At 39.7% G+C, this 22,988-nt stretch overlaps 1 protein-coding gene across 3 annotated transcripts in view; it reads right to left on the bottom strand.

Moving 5' to 3' along the window:
- The window catches only part of LOC113902484 (multidrug resistance-associated protein 4-like), a 327,639-nt gene that overhangs the window by 54,640 nt on the left and 250,011 nt on the right, over positions 1–22,988 (bottom strand). For 2 of the 3 annotated variants that reach the window (XM_027557819.1, XM_027557818.1), the window contains exons 23-27: positions 21,608–21,727; positions 20,213–20,323; positions 19,160–19,260; positions 17,911–18,102; positions 5,854–6,009 (exon numbers count right to left, since the gene is read on the bottom strand). In XM_027557819.1, coding sequence (XP_027413620.1) covers positions 5,854–6,009; positions 17,911–18,102; positions 19,160–19,260; positions 20,213–20,323; positions 21,608–21,727 — 680 coding nt within the window. Of the gene's footprint in view, positions 1–5,853; positions 6,010–17,910; positions 18,103–19,159; positions 19,261–20,212; positions 20,324–21,607; positions 21,728–22,988 lie in introns of those variants that run through there. The other variant, XM_027557820.1, reaches the window with a different exon arrangement.

Here is a 22,988-nt window from a genome sequence, read left to right as displayed (position 1 = left end):
AGAACATAAAAAATTCTTATATATACACTAAATCTGTTGGCCTAAGTATATTCTTTCTGAAGGTACAAAATTAAGTCTCATTTAATAAGAATTAAATAGTTAAGAGGAGCCTGGTGTGCTACAGTCCACAACGTTGCAAAGTGTTGGACATAACAACTGAACAACAACAATAAGAGTTAGCTGGCACAGCAGAGTCAGGGAAACAAATGCTCTTCGTCAATATAGCGTTTTAAATGGAGTACTAGCTTCAAACCTGTTTTTCATCATGGTATAAAGTTGATACTTTTAAAATGTAACCCTTCATACCATATTTAGTAGTAATTTTTCCCTTGTTACTACTGTAAGTTCACATTAGACATGTGACACAAAAATGGCCACTCTGAATCAGAGCATTTAGTGTAGCAAATTGATAATCCCTCAACACAACTGCAAGCCTGTAAACCTCAGTCTTACTGGACCTTTTTATATGGTCCTGGAAGATAAGACTCTCATTATCTTACAAAAAAGCCCTGCCCACTAACCTGGTGCTTAAAACAGCCTGGGACTCAGACAAACATCATACAAGTGGTTACAAATGGGGCAGATACAGAACAACAGTTTTAATGATTTCAGTCCCAAACCAGGAAACTGCCCTCCACTAATGTTTATGTAGTGTAACTATAGCTGCTGCTTCCTTGAGTCCTAAAAACTCTGTCCTCATTTCTGTTCTGAGAATCTTTAAGGTGCAGCTCATCTCCCTGTTTCAAGAAGAAGGACCCAGAGTTGTTTTAAAATCTTAGTTTTCTTCTTCTTCTACTTCTTCTTCTTCTTCTTCTTCTTTTTTTTTTTTTTTTTGTAATCCTGTAGCTTCTAAACGAGTTTAATCCCTGGCTCAGGAAGATCCCCTGGAGGAGGAAATGGCACTCCAGTATTCTTGCCTGGAGAATCCCATGGGCAGAGGAGCCTGGCAGGCTACAGTCCATAGGGTCACAAAGAGTCAGACACAACTGAAGAGACTTAGCAGCAGCAGCCTCTAAATGAACTGATCATCATCCATATTCAGAAGAAAGAGTATTGTTTGCCAGCAAAAGAAATGAATATAAGTCCTGTAAAGTTCTCTTTTGGTAGCTCCAGGGAGCAGTTCAAAGGGATTTAACAAAGACTTCTGACTGCATTGGTCTAGAGTCTAGTAATAGAACATCCACCTCTTCTGAGTTTTGTTCTCAATGAGGAAAAAGGGGGAAAGAAAGCCAGGTAATTTGGGATGTCTTAGAGAGAGACAGCTCTGGTTTACCTCTTTCAACCTACTGGAGAAAACTCGGGAAATAGAAATACCAAAAGAGCAGAGTGGGCTATTAAAAAAAATACCTAACTTTTGTCTTGATTTTTCAAAAACCTATTACATATAAAAATGAATCTGTTTAATCATAATAAACAGATCTGTGCTGATTTGTGCCAACCCTTGGTCTGTAATCATAAACACTCAATTTGCAAGGAATCTCTTTTCAACTGAAAACATTTTCTTTGTGCCAACAGCATAAGGGTCTCTAGGTACAGAGAGTCATCCAAAGAAGTTTTAAAATCCATTTTTTTAGATTCTTTTAGATAAGCAGCTACTACTTGAATGTAACCACTCCATGGTGTTCTTTCTGGGGAACATAACTACTTCACATCATGAGCATAAAGGATGCATACACTTCAGGCCCCTGTTGTTTAAGGAAAGTACCTAGGAAGTGCTTTCAGTTTTTACTTATTCCTGAAAATTTGAACACAAATTGAGGAGTACTTTCTTAAGAATATAGTATTTGTTTTTGAAAGCTTCCCGCCACCCCCCCGCGCACCCCCCCCCCCAGCCCCATGACTCCAGGATTGATGCTCTATGACACCATTTCCCTGCCTCTGGCTCCTATGCAGGCCCTTGGTGCTATCACATCTCCCCCAGTTCTAACTTGCTCATGGTGGGGTCAACAGTGATGGGGATGAGCCTAGAGGGCAGAGAGAGAGAGACAGAGAGAGAGAGAGAGAGAGAAAGAGAGAGAGAGATGATCCCAGAAGCTCGCTGCTGCTCCCAGGATCACAGGGAGCAGGGAGCCAGGGAAGATGGTGTGGGCCTGGCTCACCTGAGTGGGGCAACTCAAAGAAACAGCCTTGGGTTCCCTCTCTGCAGAATCTCCTCTCAGCTTCCTAGGTTCCCTAAATCAGGGTGTTGAGGCACAAGCATCACTGCTTCCCACTCCTTTGAGGAAGGGGGATATAAGCTTTTTGCACTCAGACAAGTAACTTTAAGTAATCAAGTCAACAGATTTTCTCCATCTCTGTAGTCAGCAAGACATTGTAAAGAGAAAGGACTCTTGGCTGGGGAGGGCTAAGATTTTTAGTATCTTCTGACATTTATTAACCCATGACACATAAGTGAATAAACTTGTTTCTAAACTGATACTGTTCAAGTGAAGGACATAGCACTAGAAGAAATATCTTCTGGTTTTGATCTATACTTTTTCACTTTTGTTACATTCTAGAGAATCGCCAAGATATTTCCTGAGAATTATACTTCTTTAAGAAGCAGAACAAAGGAAAACAGAATCAGAGACCAAGAAGAAATGGTCAATTCAACTTTCCATGATCACAGCAGCCAGATACTGGTTTTATATGAAGCATTCCACACACAGACCTATTAAGTCCTCACAATAGTTCAAGGAGTTGGTACTTGTTAGCTGCCTTGTAAAGGAGAGAAAATTGAGGTGCACAGAGATGGAATACCATATCCCATATTCTTCTTCACTATTCTCTACTGCTTGCCTGGCTTGTTGCTGTTGTTGTTCAGTCACTAAGTTGTGTCTGACTCTTTGCGATCCCATAGACTGCAGCATGCCAGGCTTTCACTATCTTCACTATCTCCCAGAGTTTGCTCAAACTCATGTCCATTGGGTCAATGATGCAATCCAACCATCTCATCCTCTGTCACCCCCTTTTCCTCCTTCCTGCAATCTTTCCCAGCATCAGAGTCTTTTCTAAAGAGTCAGTTCTTCACATCAAGTGGCCAAAGTATTGGAGCTTCAATTTTGGCATCGGTCCTTCCAATGAATATTCAGGGTTGATTTCCTTTAGGATTGACTGGCTTAATCTCCTTGTTGTTGAAGAGACTCTCAATCATCTTCTCCAGCACCACAGTTTGAAAGCATCAAATCTTCAGTGCTCATCCTTCTTTACGGTCCAACTCTCACATCTGTGCATGACTACTAGAAAAACCATAGCTTTGTCTATACAGACCTTTGTCAGCAAAGTGATGTCTCTGCTTTTTAATATGCTGTCTGGGTTTGTCATAGTTTTTCTTCCAAGGAGCAAGTGTCTTTTAATTTCACGGCTGCAGCCACCATCTGCAATGATTTTGATGAAAAGGACTTTTTTTTTTTTTTTTTTTTTGGTCTTAGTTCTATAAAGTCTTGTAGGTCTTCATAGAACCATTCAGCTTCACCTTCTTCAGCATTAGTTGTTGGGGCATAGACTTGGATTACTGTGATGTAGAATGGTTTGCCTTGGAAACAAACCAAGAGCATTCTGTCATTTTGAGATTGCAGCCAAGTACTGCATTTCAGACTCTTCTGTTGATTATGAAGGCTACTCCATGTCTTCTAAGAAATTCTTGCCCACGGTAGTAGATATAATGGTCATCTGAATTAAATTCACCTATTCCCATCTGTTTTAGTTCACTGATTTCTAAAATGTTGATGTTCACTCTTGCCATCTCCTGTTTGACCACTTCCAATTTACCTTGATTCATGAACTTAACATTCCAGGTCCCTATGCAATACTGTTCTTTACAGCATCAGACTTTACTTTTACCACCAGACACATCCACAACTGGGCATTGCTTCCACTTTGGTTCAGCCTCTTTATTTCTTCTGGAGCTATTTTTTCACTCTTCTCCATTAGCATATTGGAAACCTACTGACCTGAGGGGTTCATCTTTCAGTGTCATATCTTTTTGCCTTTTCATACTGTTCATTGGGTTCTCAATGCAAGAATGCTGACGTGATTTGCTTGCCTCATTAAAATCTTTTATTAATCACTCATTTATTAAAGTCTCCCCAAAGCATCCATACACTCTGTAATTCTTAAAGCCCTACAGTTTCACAAAAAGCCCTGCAGGGAGATAATCACCTTTATTTATTTATTTTTAATTTAAATTTGTTGTAATTGGAGGCTAATTACTTTACAATATTGTATTGGTTTTGCAATACATCAACATGAATCCACCACAGGTGTACACATGTTCCCCATCCTGAACCCCCCTCCCACCTCCCTCCCCATATCATCCCTCTGGGTCATCCCAGTGCGCCAGCCCCGAGCATCCTGTATCCTGCACTGAACCTGGACTGGTGATTCGTTTCTTATATGATATTATACATGTTTCAATGCCATTCTCCCAAATCTCCCCACCCTCTCCCTCTCCCACAGAGTCCAAAAGACTGTTCTATACATCTGTGTCTCTTTTGCTGTCTCACATACAGGGTTTTCATTACCATCTTTCTAAATTCCATATATATGTGTTAGTATACTGTATTGGTGTTTATCTTTCTGGCTTACTTCACTCTGTATAATAGGCTCCAGTTTCATCCACCTCATTAGAACTGATTCAAATGTATTCTTTTTAATGGCTGAGTAATACTCCATTGTGTATATGTACCACTGCTTTCTTATCCATTCATCTGCTGATGGACATCTAGGTTGCTTCCATGTCCTGGCTATTATAAACAGTGCTGCGATGAACATTGTGGTACACGTGTCTCTTTCAATTCTGGTTTCCTTGGTGTGTATGCCCAGCAGTGGGATTGCTGGGTCATAAGGCAGTTCTATTTCCAGTTTTTTAAGGAATCTCCACACTGTTCTCCATAGTGGCTGTACTAGTTTGCATTCCCACCAACAGTGTAAGAGTGTTCCCTTTTCTCCACACCCTCTCCAGCATTTATTGCTTGTAGACTTTTGGATAGCAGCCATTCTGACTGGTGTGAAATGGTACTTCATTGTGGTTTTGATTTGCATTTCTCTGATAATGAGTGATGTTGAGCATCTTTTCATGTGTTTGTTAGCCATCTGTATGTCTTCTTTGGAGAAATGTCTATTTAGTTCTTTGGCCCATTTTTTGATTGGGTCATTTATTTTTCTGGAATTGAGCTGCAGGAGTTGCTTGTATATTTTTGAGATTAGCTGTTTGTCAGTTGCTTCATTTGCTATTATTTTCTCCCATTCTGAAGGCTGTTTTTTCACCTTGCTTATGGTTTTCTTTGTTGTGTAGAAGCTTTTAAGTTTAATTAGGTCCCATTTGTTTATTTTTGCTTTTATTTCCAATATTCTGGGAGGTGGGTCATAGAGGATCCTGCTGTGATGTATGTCGGAGAGTGTTTTGCCTATGTTCTCCTCTAGGAGTTTTATAGTTTCTGGTCTTACATTTAGATCTTTAATCCATTTTGAGATAATCACCTTTAAAAAGTTAACTTTATTTCCCATAGCAAAATTCCATCAGTAAGACACAACCTGTGTTTCCCTATAGAATCATCTCCAGTGCTAAATCATTTATCATATTGTTCTCAGAATTGTGTGCTATCAGTGGATAAAACTGTGGCATCTGGCAAAATTTTGAGTCTAGAAATCTATCTGGATAACTTATTAAATCACATACACACAAACCAAAATAACAAACAACAAAACCTGGTTTCTGATTAAAGTATCTGTTGAAAATACCTGCTGTTAAAAATATGCTCTACTGAAGGGGAAAATATTAACCCTTTCATTTTTTAAAATCAATCAAATTAAAAGCAATTAAACTTAGATACTGGATGAAAAGAACATGTGAGACTATTCTGATGTACATACTTGAGGTATGATTGACATTTTCTTCCTTAAATCATGAAGTCCAATTTCAGTTGTCAAGATCTTATCAATACAAATTCTACCTTCAGGCTCTGACAATCTAAAGAGGGCAGCAACGAAAGAACTTTTTCCAGCTCCTGTTCTTCCCACGATGCCAACCTGTGAAGAGATCCAGGAGGGATTAAGAACTAACAATATGCAATAAACCTGGGAGAAACCCTGGTGGTTGAAGATAAATTTTAAAAGCTCTATATTGAATATAGTCTATACATTTTTCAACCATGGCACTATTGACATTATTGTTTAAATACTTCATTGTTATGGGGTGGGAGGCTGTCCTGTGTATTGTAGGATGTTTAGCAGTAGCCATGGACTCTACCCACTAGAGGCCAGAAGCACACCTAAACTGTCAACCAAAAATGTCAGATGTTGACAAATGTCTTCGGGTTGAGATCCCCTGGTCCAAAGAAGAGTTAAAAATAACAGAATCAATCTACTAGCAACAAAAAATCAGAAGTTGCCTAAGTGTTCCATAAGAAATAAATCTTTAGTTTTTATTTCTACTGTTTGCATATTTTGAACCTTGAGAATTTTGTGGATAATTTCATAGAGATATCAACAAATCAAATCAGAACTGTTACGTATACATAAGTATACATTTTCCCAGAGTTCTATTATTTAAAAGGGCTTATTCTCTGGGCTTCCCAGGTAGCGCTGGTGGTAAAGAACCTGTTTGCCAATGCAGGAGACGTCAATGATGTAGGTTCAATCCCTAGGTTGGAAAAACTCCCTGGAGTAGGAAATTGCAACCCACTCCAGTATTCTTGCCTGGAGAATCCCATGGACAGAGGAGAATGGCAAGCTAAAGTCCATAGGGTCGCAAAGAGTCAGACACGACTAAGTGACTGAGCACACATACATTCTCTGGTAGAGAAACTAAATCACTTCAACGTATTAAATACCTTGGTTATGTTCTGTCTTGAAAGGAATCATTTTAAAATTGTAAAATACTCACCTCAGTGTCTTAAGAGACAGTAGCCAGTATGCAAAACACATATAATAAAATCAACAACAACACAAACAACATTTGCTATTTATATGGAACCTTTCATCTGAACAGTTCAAAAGGCATTTTACAAACCAATTAATACTTATAGTTAAACCTTGGAAAGATATATGTCAAGTATCAGTCTGGTTATTTAAAACCAAGGCATAATGAAATTGGTACATTAAAAATAAGATCAAAGAATCACAATAATGCAGGTAAAATGCTGGTTAGGAATGAAACTGTATTATAAAAGTTGGCTTTTCACTGTGTGCTATAAACATGCATGCAGAGCACAATATAAAGTAGCCTAGACATGGGAGCAAACTAAATGTCCATTAACAGAGGAATCGATAAAGAAGATGTGATACATATATAAAGGGAATACTGCTACTGCTGCTAAGTCGCTTCAGTCGTGTCCGACTCTGTGCGACCCCATAGACGGCAGCCCACCAGGCTCCCCCATCCCTGGGATTCTCCAGGCAAGAACACTGGAGTGGGTTGCCATTTCCTTCTCCAAAGGGAATACTACTCAGCCATAAAAAGTCATGAAATGTTACCATTTGCAGCAACATGGATGGACCAAGAGATTATAGTAAGTGAAGTAAATCAGACAAAGGCAAAGAAAATATCATGTTATCACTTACATGTGGAATCTTAAAAAAATGATACAAATGAACTTATTTACAAAACAGAAAGAGACTCACAGACATAGAAAACAAATTTATGATTACCAAAGGGGAAAGTGGTAGGGGGATAAACTAGGAATTTTGGAGTAACATATACACACTACTTCTGGAGGAGGGCATGGAAACCCACTCTAGTATTCCTGCCTGGAGAATCCTCATGGACAGAGGAGCCTGGCGGGCTACAGACCATGGGGTCTCAGAGTCAGACACAACTGAGTGACTAAGCATAGCACAGCACATACACATTACCATATATAACATTAAAAAGGTCCTACCCTATAGCTTCCTTGGTGGTTAAGACAGTAAAGCATCTGCCTACAATGTGGGAGACCCAGATTCAACCCCTGGGTTGGGAAGATCCCCTGGAGAAGGAAATGGCAACCCACTCCAGTACCCTTGCCTGGATGGAGGAGCCTGGATGGATGGTGGGCTACAGTTCATGGGGTCACAAAGAGTAGGACACGACTGAGCAACTTCACTTCACCATATAGCACAAGGAACTATACTCAGTATTTTGTAATAACCTATATGGAAAAGGAATCTATATATCTGAATCCCTTTGCTATACACCTGAAAGTAATACAACATTGTAAATCAACCATACTTCAATAAAAATAAATAAAAGCATGTATGCAGAAACTGGCTTTTTTATAGCAATGAGCTTGCATAACTGCAGATTCCCTAATGAGAGCTTCTCAAAAGATGATTTCCTCTCTATTTAGGAATTTGGAATTGATGATGTGCATAAGACATGCTTTCAATCATTTGTAAATTAATTCAGTTAGTAAATTTTTAAAATTCACAGCTTTAAACAGAGAAGAGTTAAATCTTTCTGAGCACTGATTATATTCTGGGAACCTTACATATTTTCTCATTTGAATACCTTCAAAGTTCCAAAACTTAATCTGTAAGATCAATAATGGCACTTCAAAAAGGAATTTATCTTTACAGAGATTACATGTAAGAAAAGTAGCTTTAGTTGATTTATCTTTATAGCCAATTTTCTATCTTAATTTATTTAATACTGACGGGTCATTTTCTGCATATAGGCAAGTTCTTCTGCATACATGAATAGCTCATATGTTCTCTGTACAGGCTGATCTGGGCAACATGGCAGGTTCAGTTCCAGACCACCGCAATAAAATAAGTATTGCAATAAAACAAGTCACACTTTTTTAGTTTCCCCATCTATATAAAAGTTCAGTTCAGTTCAGTTCAGTCACTCAGTCGTGCTTTGCTATACTATAGTCTGTCATGTGAGAAATAGCATTATATCTTAAAAAACAGTATTAGTATCTTAATTAAAAAAAAAAAAACAAACTTTGTTTAAAAATGCTATCAACTGAGCCTCTGGCAAATTATAGCAGTAACATCAAAGATCATTGATCACAGATCATAACAAACATAATAATAATAATGTTTGAAATATTGTGAGAATTACCAAATGTGACCCAAAGACATGAAATTAGCAAATTCTGTAGGGAAAATGGTACTGATCCACATGTTTGAGGCAGGGTTGCCACAAATGTTCAATTTGCAAAAAATGCAGTATCAGTCAAGCGCAATAAAACCAGGTATCCCTGTATTTCTGGGTGTTCTCGTATGTGAATCAAAACACATCAGGACACAGGTGAGAACTGTGTTGTAAGAATGTGTGTGAGCAGAACTATAAACTACAAACTCCAAAAAGGAGAGTAAGAAAAAGGTAACTCAAAGAAAATCTGGCCCAGGCTATTTCTACTGTTCAGTTTTCAAAGCTATGTCTGGAAATCTTTCCCAGGTCACCAAAGGATTTTGCTAAGTGCCTGTGGGGAATGTCACCAATATTAGTAATTTTACATTCCTAAATCCAAAGGTACTTGGAAACAGTCTTACCTCAGCTTTACAACTGCTCCTTTTTGTTTTTCCAACCAGGCCAAGGTTGGTCTCTGACAACCACACCAACTTGTTGACATCTGCCCCCAGATCTATCTCCATACTGATACATTGAACTCCACATGATTAACATCAAATGCCCCCACAAAACAGCCACTTCTTCTGACTTTCCTACTTTAATCTCATTACTTCTTTCCCAGGCTCAATTGTACACTTTATCTGCAGCTTTCCCTGATTCCATCATGGTACCAAGGCCTACAGATTCTATATCTGCAATGTTTCATGACTCAATCCCTTATTTTAATGACCATAATCATTATGTGAGTAACAGGCTGTGTTAGCTTTTAAAAAGCCAAACAAATCTTTTTATTAATCATAATCAGTGCAAATAAATCTAGAAAGTAAATAAATACTAGTCATCACCACTGAACGCCAATAAATCCATTCCTAAGATATTGATGTATTTTCTTTCTGGATGTGTGTGTGTCTATGTGTGTGTATATTGAAGACAAAAACTCATTTAAACAAAAAGAGATATGAACATATTGCAATTTGTTTTCATTTAATATTCACTAAAATATTTATTTTAATGACTATATAATATTATAGTATGTGTGCTAATTTATTTAATAAACCCCCTATTGGTGGATATTTGCTGCTGCTAAGTCACTTCAGTCGTGTCTGACTCTGTGTGATCCCATAGACAGCAGCCCACCAGGCTATCCTGCCCCTGGGATTCTCCAGGCAAGAACACCAGAGTAGGTTGCCATTGCCTTCTCCATGCATGAAAGTGAAAAGTGAAAGTGAAGTCGCTCAGTCGTGTCCAACTCTTAGCAACCCCATGGACTGCAGCCTACCAGGCTCCTCCATCCATGGGATTTTCCAGGCAAGAGTACTGCAGTGGGGTGCCATTGCCTTCTCATTGGTGGATATTTAGGCAGTCTCTAATATTTTGCTAATATAAATAACTGTGTGTTAAATACCCTTGAAGCCAAATCTTTGCAAACAACTGTCATTATTTTCTTAAGATAAGTTCTAATATGTGGGATTGCCAAGAAACAGGTATGAACTACTTTTTAAAGTAGACTCTTAAGTACTGCCAAACTACCTCCAGAAATATGATAGCAATTTCTACTCTCAGCTGTTTCCCTGCACATTCACAAACCCATGTGTTATAACTTAGTTTTAATTTACATCAGTTTGATTTCAAAATGTGGAATCACATTCCCAGGACATCTTCCTGGAGGCACAAGAATTCCTGGCTCCCTGCCTCTCACGTCTGCCCACTCTGGTGCACGTGCTCTCACTTCTCAGATTGACCTCAGGAAGGCCAGTTCTGTGCCCATCGCTCCACCCCAGGATATCTGACCTCTCCATTCTTCACATCCATGAGTCAGTTTCCTTGGGGTCACTAGGTAGTTGTGGAGTTGGACATGAAAGTGTGTTATACATCTGATAGTTCATTTAATTGAATACTAGGTGCCTAGGTCTTCATTCACAGAATCAGAGCATTGTGTTTTGCTTATGCTAGTCCCACTTCCCGGAATGACTTTCAAATACATTTCCACCTGCTAAAATTCTAACCACAAGTCACTAAAGCCTCTCTTACCTGTGTAATTCCTTGGAAATTCTGCACTTCTCCCCTCATGGGGGTTTGTTTCAACCCTAACAGATGTTATACCATCTTTTAATAAACTTCCATAAAAGTTCTTACAAAGTTAATACAGACTTCTTCTTATTCTTCAACTGGACTATATGTGTTGACAGTAGGATCCGCACTGGATTTGTCTTTGTATTATTTGTGTTACCCATGGTGTCCTGTGCAAAAGAGGCTTCTGTAGGGAGCTGAGGATTTTAACTCAGGCTGGAGAAATGTATGAAAGATCTATTACTATATTGTTTAGGAATGTGATAAGCTAGACAGAGAAACAGGCACAACAGATGGATTCTATAGCCATAAATACAATTGCAAATGGCTAAGCTTCTCATTTTCATGAGATAGACAGTTTATAAGTAAACAAAGTATAAGTGGTTATGGTCATTTTACACCTTATGAAAATGAAAGCTATCTTTGTCCAAGCATGTACTGCATGCTATTTCCATGCTGGGTGTTTTATGTATCTTCTGTTGTTTAAGTTGTACAACTACCTTAGAGATTAGGTCCTGTTGCCTCCATTTTGCAAAAGAGAAGATCAAGGCTTAGTTAGATTAACTAGTCTGCCTGAAATAATAAAGCTTTTAAGTGCCAGGATGGGACTCATTCCACATATATCAGGTTCTTTTTCATTCTGCTGATGACCTCTTTATCACCTGGTTGGCCTGACTCCCTATTATGTCCCTCTGGCTAACTAGAACAGAGAAAGTGGGGAGAGGTGTAGCCACAGTTAAAGGAACAGACCTAACATGGAGATCCTATGGCCAGAGAGTTTAAGCAAGACGTGGATACAGGTGAGTATAAAGTAGTGTGTGGGACAAGAAGGACAAAATCTCTGAACAAAGAGCAAAACTGAGATCAGGTGGGCAGGCTGTCAGGAGGAAAAACCAGCACCTACAGGTGGGCTGGGGAAGAAGCCTACAGCTAAATGGGATACAAGGTTCCCCAGGAAACAGGTCAAACAGACCTCAGGCACTGCTTGGGGCAGCAAGACTCATTTTTGATCCCATTAGGTGGTGAAAGAGCTGCACATACACTGCTGTGCGGGGCTGTCTCTGATTCTAGGTCCAGGTAGGACTGAGCCTGTGGGAAATCCCTCCAGTCTTTGAAGGAGGGTGGTGTGGAGAAGGCTGGAGCAGGATGAAAACTGCCTGTGATGAAGATAGACTCACTGAAAAGATGGAAAGAAATGCAGTGGACATGAAAAGATGCTCAACAGCACTCATTATCAGAGAAATGCAAATCAAAACCACTATGAGGTACCATTTCACACCAGTCAGAGTGAATGCTATCCAAAAGTCTACAAGCAATAAATGCTGGAGAGGGTGTGGAGAAAAGGGAACACTCTTACACTGTTGGTGGGAATGCAAACTAGTACAGCCACTATGGAGAACAGTGAGGAGATTCCTTAAAAAACTGGAAATAGAACTGTATGACCCAGCAATCCCACTGCTGGGCATGCACACCAAGGAAACCAGAATTGAAAGAGACACGTGTACCACAATGTTCATCGCAGCACTGTTTATAATAGCCAGGACATGGAAGCAACCTAGATGTCCATCAGCAGATGAATGGATAAGAAAGCAGTGGTACATATACACAATGGAGTATTACTCAGCCATTAAAAAGAATACATTTGAGTCAGTTCTAATGAGGTGGATGAAACTGGAGCCTATTATACAGAGTGAAGTAAACCAGAAATAAAAACACCAATACAGTATACTAACACATATATATGGAATTTAGAAAGATGGTAACAATAACCCTGTATACGAGACAGCAAAAGAGACATTGATGTATAGAATAGTCTTTTGGACTCTGTGGGAGAGGGAGAGGGTGGGATGATTTGGGAGAATGGCACTGAAACATGTATAATATCATATATTAAATGAGTCGCCAGTCCAGGTTTGATGCACGATACTGGATGCTTGGGGCTGGTGCACTGCAACGACCCAGAGGGATGGTATGGGGAGGGAGGAGGAAGAAGGGTTCAGGATGGGGAACACATGTATACCTGTGGCAGATTTATGTTGATATATGGCAAAACCAATACAATATTGCAAAGTTAAAAAATAAAAAAAATAAAAATAAAACCACAAAAAGATATGACACACATTAAAAAAAAAAAAAAAAGAAATGCAGTGGAATCACACAGTCTTAGACTATAACATAAAGGCATGATTTGCAGAATATAAATATGAATCTGTAGGGTGGTAAGTGATACAGAACTTTCTAGAGTCTCATGCTCAGACACAAGAGGGATTTGGGTGATTCATGAGCTCAATTTCAAACTATCAAAGAATGTTTCATGGAAATCATGGGTTATTAGTCATCAAACACTGTACGGGAGAGAAAGCTCTTTACTAGGAGGTCTTTTTCAAATTTGATGCTGAGTCAAGAAGTCTGGATAAGAATGGGATTCTTCATATTTAAGAAGCTCTAGGAGATGCAGGTGCATTGACCCTGGCACCACAGTCTGGGTCATGAGGAATTAGGAAGCTGGTAGAGAAAGTGGGACAATTTGGGAGTGGGGGGAAGGGTTGCTGAGGAAACACATAAACAAGGAGAAAATGTAGGAAAATAACATATTTGCATATTATATCAAGGTCTAGTAAGCATCTATAAAAATGTATTATCCAAGTAATAACTCTGAGCAAGAAAAAAAATATAACAAACCAACATCAATCTACCTCTAGAGGTGAAAAATGCTTTAAAATAGCCTAGGACTCTCTAAAATGATCAAATAAACCATCAAATCATCTAAATGAAAAACTAAACCCATGTTCCATATCTACGCAGGAAGCCTAAGGTGCTATTTACCTCGTTTTTTGCTTGCTATTTCTTCTATAAATTAGAAACCACCATCAGATCAGATCAGATCAGATCAGTTGCTCAGTCATGTCCGACTCTTTGCGACTCCATGAATCGCAGCACGCCAGGCCTCCCTGTCCATCACCAACTCCTGGAGTTCACTCAGACTCACATCCATCAAGTCAGTGATGCCATCCAGCCGTCTCATCCTCTGTTGCCCCCTTCTCCTCCTGCCCCCAATCCGTCCCAGCATCAGAGTCTTTTCCAATGAGTCAACTCTTCACATGAGGTGGCCCAAGTATTGGAGTTTCAGCTTTAGCATTATTACTTCCAAAGAAATCCAAGGGCTGATCTTCAGAATAGACTGGTTTGATCTTCTTGCAGTCCAAGGGACTCTCAAGAATCTTCTCCAACACCACAGTTCAAAAGCATCAATTCTTCGGCGGTCAGCCTTCTTCACAGTCCAACTCTCGCATCCATACATGACCACTGGAAAAACCATAGCCTTGACTTTTGTTGGCAAAGTAATGTCTCTGCTTTTGAATATGCTATCTAGGTTGGTCATAACTTTCCTTCCAAGGAGTAAGCATCTTTTAATTTCATGGCTGCAGTCACTATCTGCAGTGATTTTGGAGCCCCCAGAAAATAAAGTCTGACACTGTTTCCACTGTTTCTCCATCTATTTCCCATGAAGTGATGGGACCAGATACCATGATCTTCATTTTCTGAATGTTGAGCTTTAAGCCAACTTTTTCACTCTCCACTTTCACTTTCATCAAGAGGCTTTTGAGTTCCTCTTCACTTTCTGCCATAAGGGTGGTGTCATCTGCATATCTGAGGTTTTTGATATTTCTCCCAGCAATCTTGATTCCAGCTTGTGTTTCTTCCACTCCAGCATTTCTCATGATGTACTCTGCATATAAGTTAAATAAGCAGGTTGACAATATACAGCCTTGATGTACTCCTTTTCCTATTTGGAACCAGTCTGTTGTTCCTAGCTCCAGAGAGCAGCCTCAGTTAGTCACATGGCAAAAGCCTGCTTCTTAGTATTTCCAGTTTCAGTGTAGGTTGGAAAAATAGTAACTGTACCTCATGATGCAATCCTGTCCTTAAAATCACCATAGGCGATGTTTGCTTACTAGCAGTTAAGTATGTCCATTAGATTTCCCATCATAAACATACGTGAAATCACCTTATGAACATGCTGCCTGGTTATAATCTTTAAACACAGAAATGAAATTAAAGGTGATACTGTGAGTGGACCATGACACAAATCAAAAGTCAAGTAACTTAAGTTATTAATTCAGTCTCCAGATTCAATCATCCCTCAAACATTTTAGAAGCTCAGCTAGTCCTATGATTTGAGAATTTTAAGGTAAAAGAATGCAAATGTGTTATGTCCCTAAGATATAGATAATTAATATTTGATGTCTTTGTGGGAAATTTAAGACAGGAGCAAACTGACAGAATTATGTTTACGGTGGGAAATCTGATGGACATACTTAACTGCTAGTAAGAAAACTTCACCTATGGTGATTTTAAGGACAGGATTGCATCATGAGGTACAGTTACTATTTTCCCAACCTACACTGAAACTGGAAATACTAAGGAGCAAGCTTTTGCCATGTGACTAACTGAAGCTGCTCTCTGGACTGTAGCCCACCAGGTTCCTCTGTGCATGGGGATTTTCCTGGCAAGAATACTGAAGTAGGCTGCCATGTCCTCCTCCAGGCCCTGGATATCATTTGGGCATTAAATTTAATATTTTTTCATGTCACAAGGGCTTCCCAGGTGGTGCTAGTGGTAAAGAATCCACCTGCCAATGCAAGTAGAGGTAAGAGACCTCTGTTCGATCCCTGGGTTGGGAAGACCCCCTGGAGAAGGAAATGGCAACCCATTCTAGTATTTTTGCTTGGAAAATCCCATGACCAGAGGAGCCTGGAGGGCTGCAGTCCATAGCGTCACACAGAGTCACAAGGGTATCATTCATTAAATATGGCTATGGTCCACTAGGTGGGTCTGAGGTAGACCCACCTAGTGGGTTTTAAACAGCAGTTCCTAAAGTATTTAACACATCTAGGAAACTGGTTACTTACAAGGAGTTGCCTTGTGTGTATGTTTTGGTTACTGGTTGCACTTATCCATGTATTATTCACTCAACCTCGCAGCCAGCAGTCCCTCAGCACTTTCTGTGTGCCCTGCAGAACACTTTCTGAGGAACAGAGCTAAAAATAAGATGTTCCCTGATCTTTAGAAGCCTTAGGGTATTCTGAGATATAGACTAAAAATTACAAAGCATGTGAAGATGCTCTCTTTTATTTTAATTGTGGTAAAATACATATAACATACACTTTGCCAATTTAACTATATTTAAATTGACAGTTTAGTCTTAAGCTTTCATATTGTTGTGCAACAAACCTCCAGAATATTTTTTGCCTTTTATTCTTTGTCTTGTAGAACTTAAATTCTATACTCATTAAACAATAACTCCCTACTTCCCATCCCTCTGTCCTTGGTGACCATCATTCTACTTTCTGTTTTTAGGAATTTGACTACTCTAGAAACACCATAAAAGTGGAATTATATAGTATTTTTTCTTGTGTGTCTGGCATATTTCATTTAGTATGATGTACTCAAGGTTTATCCATGGGTCAGAAATTCCTTCCTTTTTAAGGCTGAAAAATATTACATTGTAAGGATCAGGGAGAATTTTCTTTTTAGCTCTGTTCCCCAGAAAATGGCATTCTGCAGGGCACATAGAGGGTGCTGAGGGGCTGCTGGCTGGGAGAGTGAATGAGTAACATTTTATTTATCTATTCACCTGTTGAAGGATACTTATAAGCACACGTGTATGATAAATGCTATCTTAAGGGTATACAACATTAGGAGGAATTGGGAAGAAGATGCATTACAATTAACTCAGAAATGAGGAGGCTTTAACCAGAAGATGAGAGTGGGAAGGGTCTCTGAAGTAGAGAGGGCAGTGTGTGCACACTGGAAGCAGGGAGGATGTGGTACTTTAGGAAAATCTACACACAACCTGAGTCTTGGGGAGTGTGTGAACATGAGGACTTGAGGCTGGAGAGGTAGGTGGGGAGGAAATGCCTACTACCTTGTCTGTTCTGGTTTAGTCTGCTCTTCAAGACTCTGCCCTGGTCCCAGCTGAGGGCCTCAAGCTGCATGGGAAAGGAACATAACTTGCAGACATGGGTGCTGACAGGACCAGATCACAAGACTTTCTGCCATCTTCCACCTGGAATCTTCCCTGCTCCTCTCAGTTTGCTTTCATCAACTCTGAGTGAGTCTCCGGACTCTGACTCCATGGAGGGTTCTGGATTTTCACCCCTGACTGAATCATGATTCTGGGCTCTTCTCTGGTGGCTCTAAGCCGGCCACACAATCCCTGCTAGAATGGATATAGGACTGCCCTATGGTTCCAGTAGCAGCTCGCCCAGTCCAGTAAGGATCAGATCTGTGCTTCAGAAAGAAGCAGTCTGTAGGGGCAGGGCAGGAGGATGACAGTTGAGTGTGGGTTAATGGAGGACAAGTCTATGGGAAGGGCCAAAGGACAGAGCAGGAGGCCATAGCTGAAGGGCATCAGAGGAAGAAGAGAAGATTTCAGAAATACAAAGAAGAATGGATAGGAAAAAAGGAGATATTGGAGAGTTAGAGACAGTGAGTCAAGGCTGACTTCTCAGAATCCACATGAATAATCAGGTGTCAATATAGTGTCCTGGGTCAGGCTAAGTTATAGTTCAGGAGCTCAGGACCCTCCAACCACCATGAGGGAGTTCACAACACAGGGAAAGAAATACTGGGATCCCCATCCCCTGGTCAGTTTTTAAGAGATTCACCTGTGATGTCACTGATCTAATCTGCACCCATGAAGAACAAAGAGTCCTCCCAAAACACACAAGAAAGTCAACAGCAGATGTGGCACTAAATCTTCAGCTGAATTTTTAAAGAGACAAATGGCTTAAACAAACCTTTTCTCCTGGTTTAATGTCTGTTGTCAGGTCCTTCAATACCAGAGGCCCATCTGAGCTGTACTTGAAGTTCACATCGCTCAAGGCAATCATTCCATTGTTGGGCCAGTCTGGTGGTGGACGAAACTCGAGTTCCCAGGGTGCTTCTTGCTCAAGCTCTATATATTCTATCACCCTTTCTACTGAAATCATCTGAAACATATATGACATCATGTGGGTTAGGAGCAGAGGGTTTTATTTATGGATGTTCAGAGACTGTAAATAAGGTGTTCTGTTTTTATATCTTTATATGTGCTTTTTATATCTGCTTCCAGGTCTTAGCATCTGTGAAGGACTGAAGTAGGAGTGTGATGACTCCTTTGATGATTTGCAAACTTATTCATCATCCTGTAACAGTTTCACTTAAGGCTGTCTTCTTCAGCATTATATTAAAACTAAAAGAATTATATAAATGAATGCAAATATTTTACTTATTCACTTTCTACATCTGAATAAAAAGAATTTTGTCAAAGAAAAGAATACTTATGAGCACTAGTAAGTGGTCATAAAAGGGCCACGTGTTATAGAGTAGAACTGGATGGTTATCAAACCTCATTTTAATAATTTCTCACTTTCTACTCTATTAGAAAAGAGAAATGCAAATATTGCATTTTTTTGTTTGTTTGTTTTTCTCTCTTTGGGACAATATGCAATACTCAAAGGAGAATATAATTTAAATACTGACCAAGGCCTCCTAAACAAAAATAACTTGACATCTTTGATAGAACATTCAGAGAGGTGGCTTATTCTACCAAAAAGGAGGGATACCAGCACATTCAGGTGTTTAACACATACAAGAATAAATTCTAAAATAAGGCAGGGACAGATATCTATCAATTAAACAAAGAACTACAAAATATTGAATTCTTCTTTTACCAATAATGAGCAATTACCAGTTAAGAAACAATAATAAACAACCTCCCCCCAAATTGGTTTATATTCTCTCCAAAATTTCAGAACCTCCCTCTTACAGAGACATTTATTACATTTGAAGACAGGTTGTTATGAATAAAAACCTGCTGACATGGCATACATAAGACTGAGTAAAAGATGTACTTTTTTACATTAGCTTTAAACAGATGGAGGAGGATATAAAAACCTCTGTGAGCTAGATGTAAAAACAAGTTTTAATATTTTACATAAGAATTATTTTTATACTTTTTAATGGCAAGAAGTAGTATAAGGTTAAGAACGTTAAGATAAACATCACCATATGCTCAACTTCAACGCTTAGCCTGATGCACCATGGGAACACCACTATGATGTTGAGGGCATAGGACAGTATCAGGCCAACCTGCCCGACATTCAAAACTAAATGAGGAAGAAGAGGGGGGAAAAAGTCAGTCCTGTTTTTGACCTTGAGGCCAGTTCCTTCTATCACTTTATTAAGATAACTCCTTTATACTATTTAAATCATTAACATATAATGACAATATTACTTATACTTTTACTATCATTTGATTGAGTCCACAATACAATTAAAACCTCCGTCCCCAAAAATTAAAACCACTATGAATTTAGAAAGACTTAAATGAACTTAATCTCAACATTGTCAATATACAGTAGACAATGAGGAATAATGTTATTATTAAGACTTTTGTCATTGTGGTTTAAAGAACAATCAAGCAATTTCACTTTCTATGTCCAATGCAACCATAATTGGAAACCATGAAAAACAAGGCAATGGTTTCTAAAAGCCAGTGCTTTTAAAACTAAAATACCATTCTCATTGTTCCATATTAAAGACTGTGATTCAATATTGCTCTTATAGAATATTTAGGGCTGGTAAATTCATGCTATATACACCAACACCTGCTCATCTGGTACCCACCCAGCGATGAGGATGGTGTCCTTTGCTACAGAGAACCTTTCTCATCCCAGTGCACCAAGCACCTGCAACCAAGAGACCCCAGTATCCCTAAAACCAAAATCTAAAGTCCTAACTTGGACAAAAAGCTTTATGGCAAATTTGGTTCTCTCCATCCAACTACTAAACACTACCAGGAAAGTTTCTAAGGTCAGCTTGCTATCGCTGAGTAGACATCAACTCATTCAAAGAAAAAGAAGAGAATAAAAGGTCCCATCAAGACCCAAATGACCTCTCTACATGGGCCACACTGTGGAATCACATGCTGAAAATGCTTTAATACAATTCATTAGAACCAAACTGTATTTGTTAGACAAGGCAGCAAGAGTTTAATAACTGTAAATACAGCTATAAATTTTAATCACACCATAAATAGTTATTTATACCCATACTTACTTTGTGCAAGAAGCAGGGCCCCAAAGTCAACAAGACAGATGAAGATAAAATAGATGATATCCAGACGCAAAGAGAACCATCGGGTTATAGTGAAAAGCAAGAACCAGGCCTCTGGATTTGTGAACCATAATAAGCATAATGAATAAGTTAGAAAAACCATGTTAACTGCTTTGAACAAGAAAGATCATTTTGCTCAGTTGAGCTACAGAAGATTTTTACACAAAGTAGGGTGGCAAAGTTATACACCCAAGGAACATGAAGGTTCCAAAAAGCTGTTTTGATACCAGACAACATGGGACACAGAAGAATCATACCAGGAGCTCTGTGGAACTATATTCAATAGCTTGTAATAATTTATGATGGAAAATTATCTGAAAAAATACACATATAAAATTGAATCATTTTGCTGTACATCTGACACTAACATACTACTGTTTATCAACTGTACTTCAATAAGAAAAAAATTCAACTCACAGGTTATAAACAGTAATATGATCACAATGGAGAAAATGGAAAAATGGTCTCATTGGTACATTTCCTACAGTGCTAAGCCTCGACGTGAGGCTCATCCTCTCTCAGGGCCAACTGTTCCCAGCTTTCTGACAGCAGAGAGCACAGCTCACACACTCTTTCCAGCACCTCCACACTTATTACAGGGCCCTGCACAGTGTTTATTCTTAGGAGCCAGTGTCTATACAACCATGAGCTAACTGGATCTGAGAAATGCCATTTTATCTTTAAGATACAATAAAGACTGGAGAGATGGGCCAGGATTTTACAGATCTAGAGGGAATTCTGAAATTTCTACTTAGGGAAAAATATTACCAATATTCAGAATAATATTAACCAAGTGAGTTAAAAATCTGTTAATTAGATAATGATTTACCTCAATGGAATCTGCTGCCCTGCATGCTCTGAAAAGAGAGTTGACAAACGGTAGCCTGTGGACCAAGAATGGCCATCATCTGCTTTTGTAAATAATTTTATTGGAACACAGTCATGTGCTTTTGCTTATGTATTACCTTTGCCTGTTTTTGTGCTACAACAGCAAAGTTGATAAGTTAAAACAGAGATAGAATGGCACACAAGTCTAAAATATTTACTATCTGTTGTTTGAAAAAATATATATATATATATACTGACTCCTGTCCTAAAGGGACAGAAAGCCATAGGACTCCATGATGGAAGGACGATGGAAGTCAGTCTGGGCAGAAGGGGGAAAAGGGGACCACAGACGGGGTGCTGGGAGGAAGGGGTGGGGGAGGCAGGTGTGCAGTGGGGGATATGGGGCAGCACAGAAAGAGGTGCTGACCAGCAAGACCACCTGAGAGGGAGGTCAGGCCTCAGACGATAGCACATCCCATCCTTTGAAATCATCTCCAGAAACTCACAGACCTGAATGCAAGTCCTGGTATAAGTCGAACAGTTCCTGAAACCTCTGCTCAGCTTTGTATGCCCGGATGGTCCAGAGTCCTTGGAGAGAAGATGCTAAGTGGGAAAACACCGAGCTCTGTGCTGGGGAAGCAGAGACAGACACAAGACAGAGAAAGTCAGGAAGGCTGGATGCAAAGAAACCCATAGCCTCCCGTGTGCTGTGATTGCACATTCTGCCAAACAGTGCACTAGAGTTCCTAGTTGGGCTGCCTGGGGGAGAAGGGGTGATGCCCTTTCTGGAGAGAATTCTCCATGTGCCACTCAAACTCCGGCTCATGCCAAGCTTCACCTTAATGACCTAGAAATGAAAGATTCTCTTTGAATCTATCTTTGTGCCTGCATGTTAAGTCTTCTCAATTGTGTCTGACTCTACGACCCTATGGACTCACCCACCAGGCTCCTCTGTACATGGGATTCTCCAGGCAAGAATACTGGAGTGGGTTGCCATACCCTTTTCCAGGGGATCTTCCCAACCCAGGAATCGAACTCATGTCTCTTGTGGCTCCTGCAGTGCAGGTTGATTCTTTACTGCTGAGCCACCAGGGAAGCCTGAATCTATCTTTAACCAAATTCAAATTTGACCTAGATTTAGATACTGAAATTCTTTACTAGCTCGTTCATCACAATCCTCAAACATGGCCTCTCTCCAAATTCTTCCCTGACATCTCTCTGGGTGGAAACTGTTCACAAACGTTTGATTCAATAGCATTTTCTTTGACTGCACTGGGTCTTCATTGCAGCATGCAAGCTTTCTTTAGTTGCAGTGCATGGGCTTCCATTATTTTAGATCACAGGCTCTAGAGCTCATGGGCTCAGTAGTTGTAGCACATGGGCTCTCTAGTTGTGGCACACAGGATTAGTTGCCCTGTGACATATAGGATCCTAGTTCACCAATCAGGGATTAAGACTAAGTCCCCTGCATTGGAAGGCAGATTCTTAACCACTGGATGAGAAGGATAGGCCCAATTTAATAGCATTTTTAAATTTAATTCTCTTTGAGAGTTCTTACCACACTGAATTTTGGTGAGCTGTCTGTGTGCTGTCTCCAACTTAGATGAGTAACCTAAGAGCCAGGATAGAGTCAGTACATCCCCTACGCTGAACCAGAGCCAGACATAGGACAGGGGCAAGATGAGTAAGAGGAGCAGACAGTCTGTCATCTCCCCCATCCTGGGACTCTCCCTGCACCTGTACCAGATGTCTCTGCATGGGTCACAGAACACCTGGCACTGCACCACCCTTGTGCCCACAGGACTTGCTTAGCCAGGTGTCCCTGAACGGTCTTGACTTCTTCTCTGAGAATCTAATCCAGGCTTTTAAAACTACCTGCTCAATGCTTTTT

The sequence above is a fragment of the Bos indicus x Bos taurus genome, chromosome 12 (genome assembly GCF_003369695.1).
Source record: "Bos indicus x Bos taurus breed Angus x Brahman F1 hybrid chromosome 12, Bos_hybrid_MaternalHap_v2.0, whole genome shotgun sequence".
In the NCBI taxonomy this organism is placed as follows: Eukaryota; Metazoa; Chordata; class Mammalia; order Artiodactyla; family Bovidae; genus Bos; species Bos indicus x Bos taurus.
The sequence above is the reverse complement of the archived record's forward strand: the minus strand, read 5'-3'. Positions and strand labels throughout refer to the sequence as shown.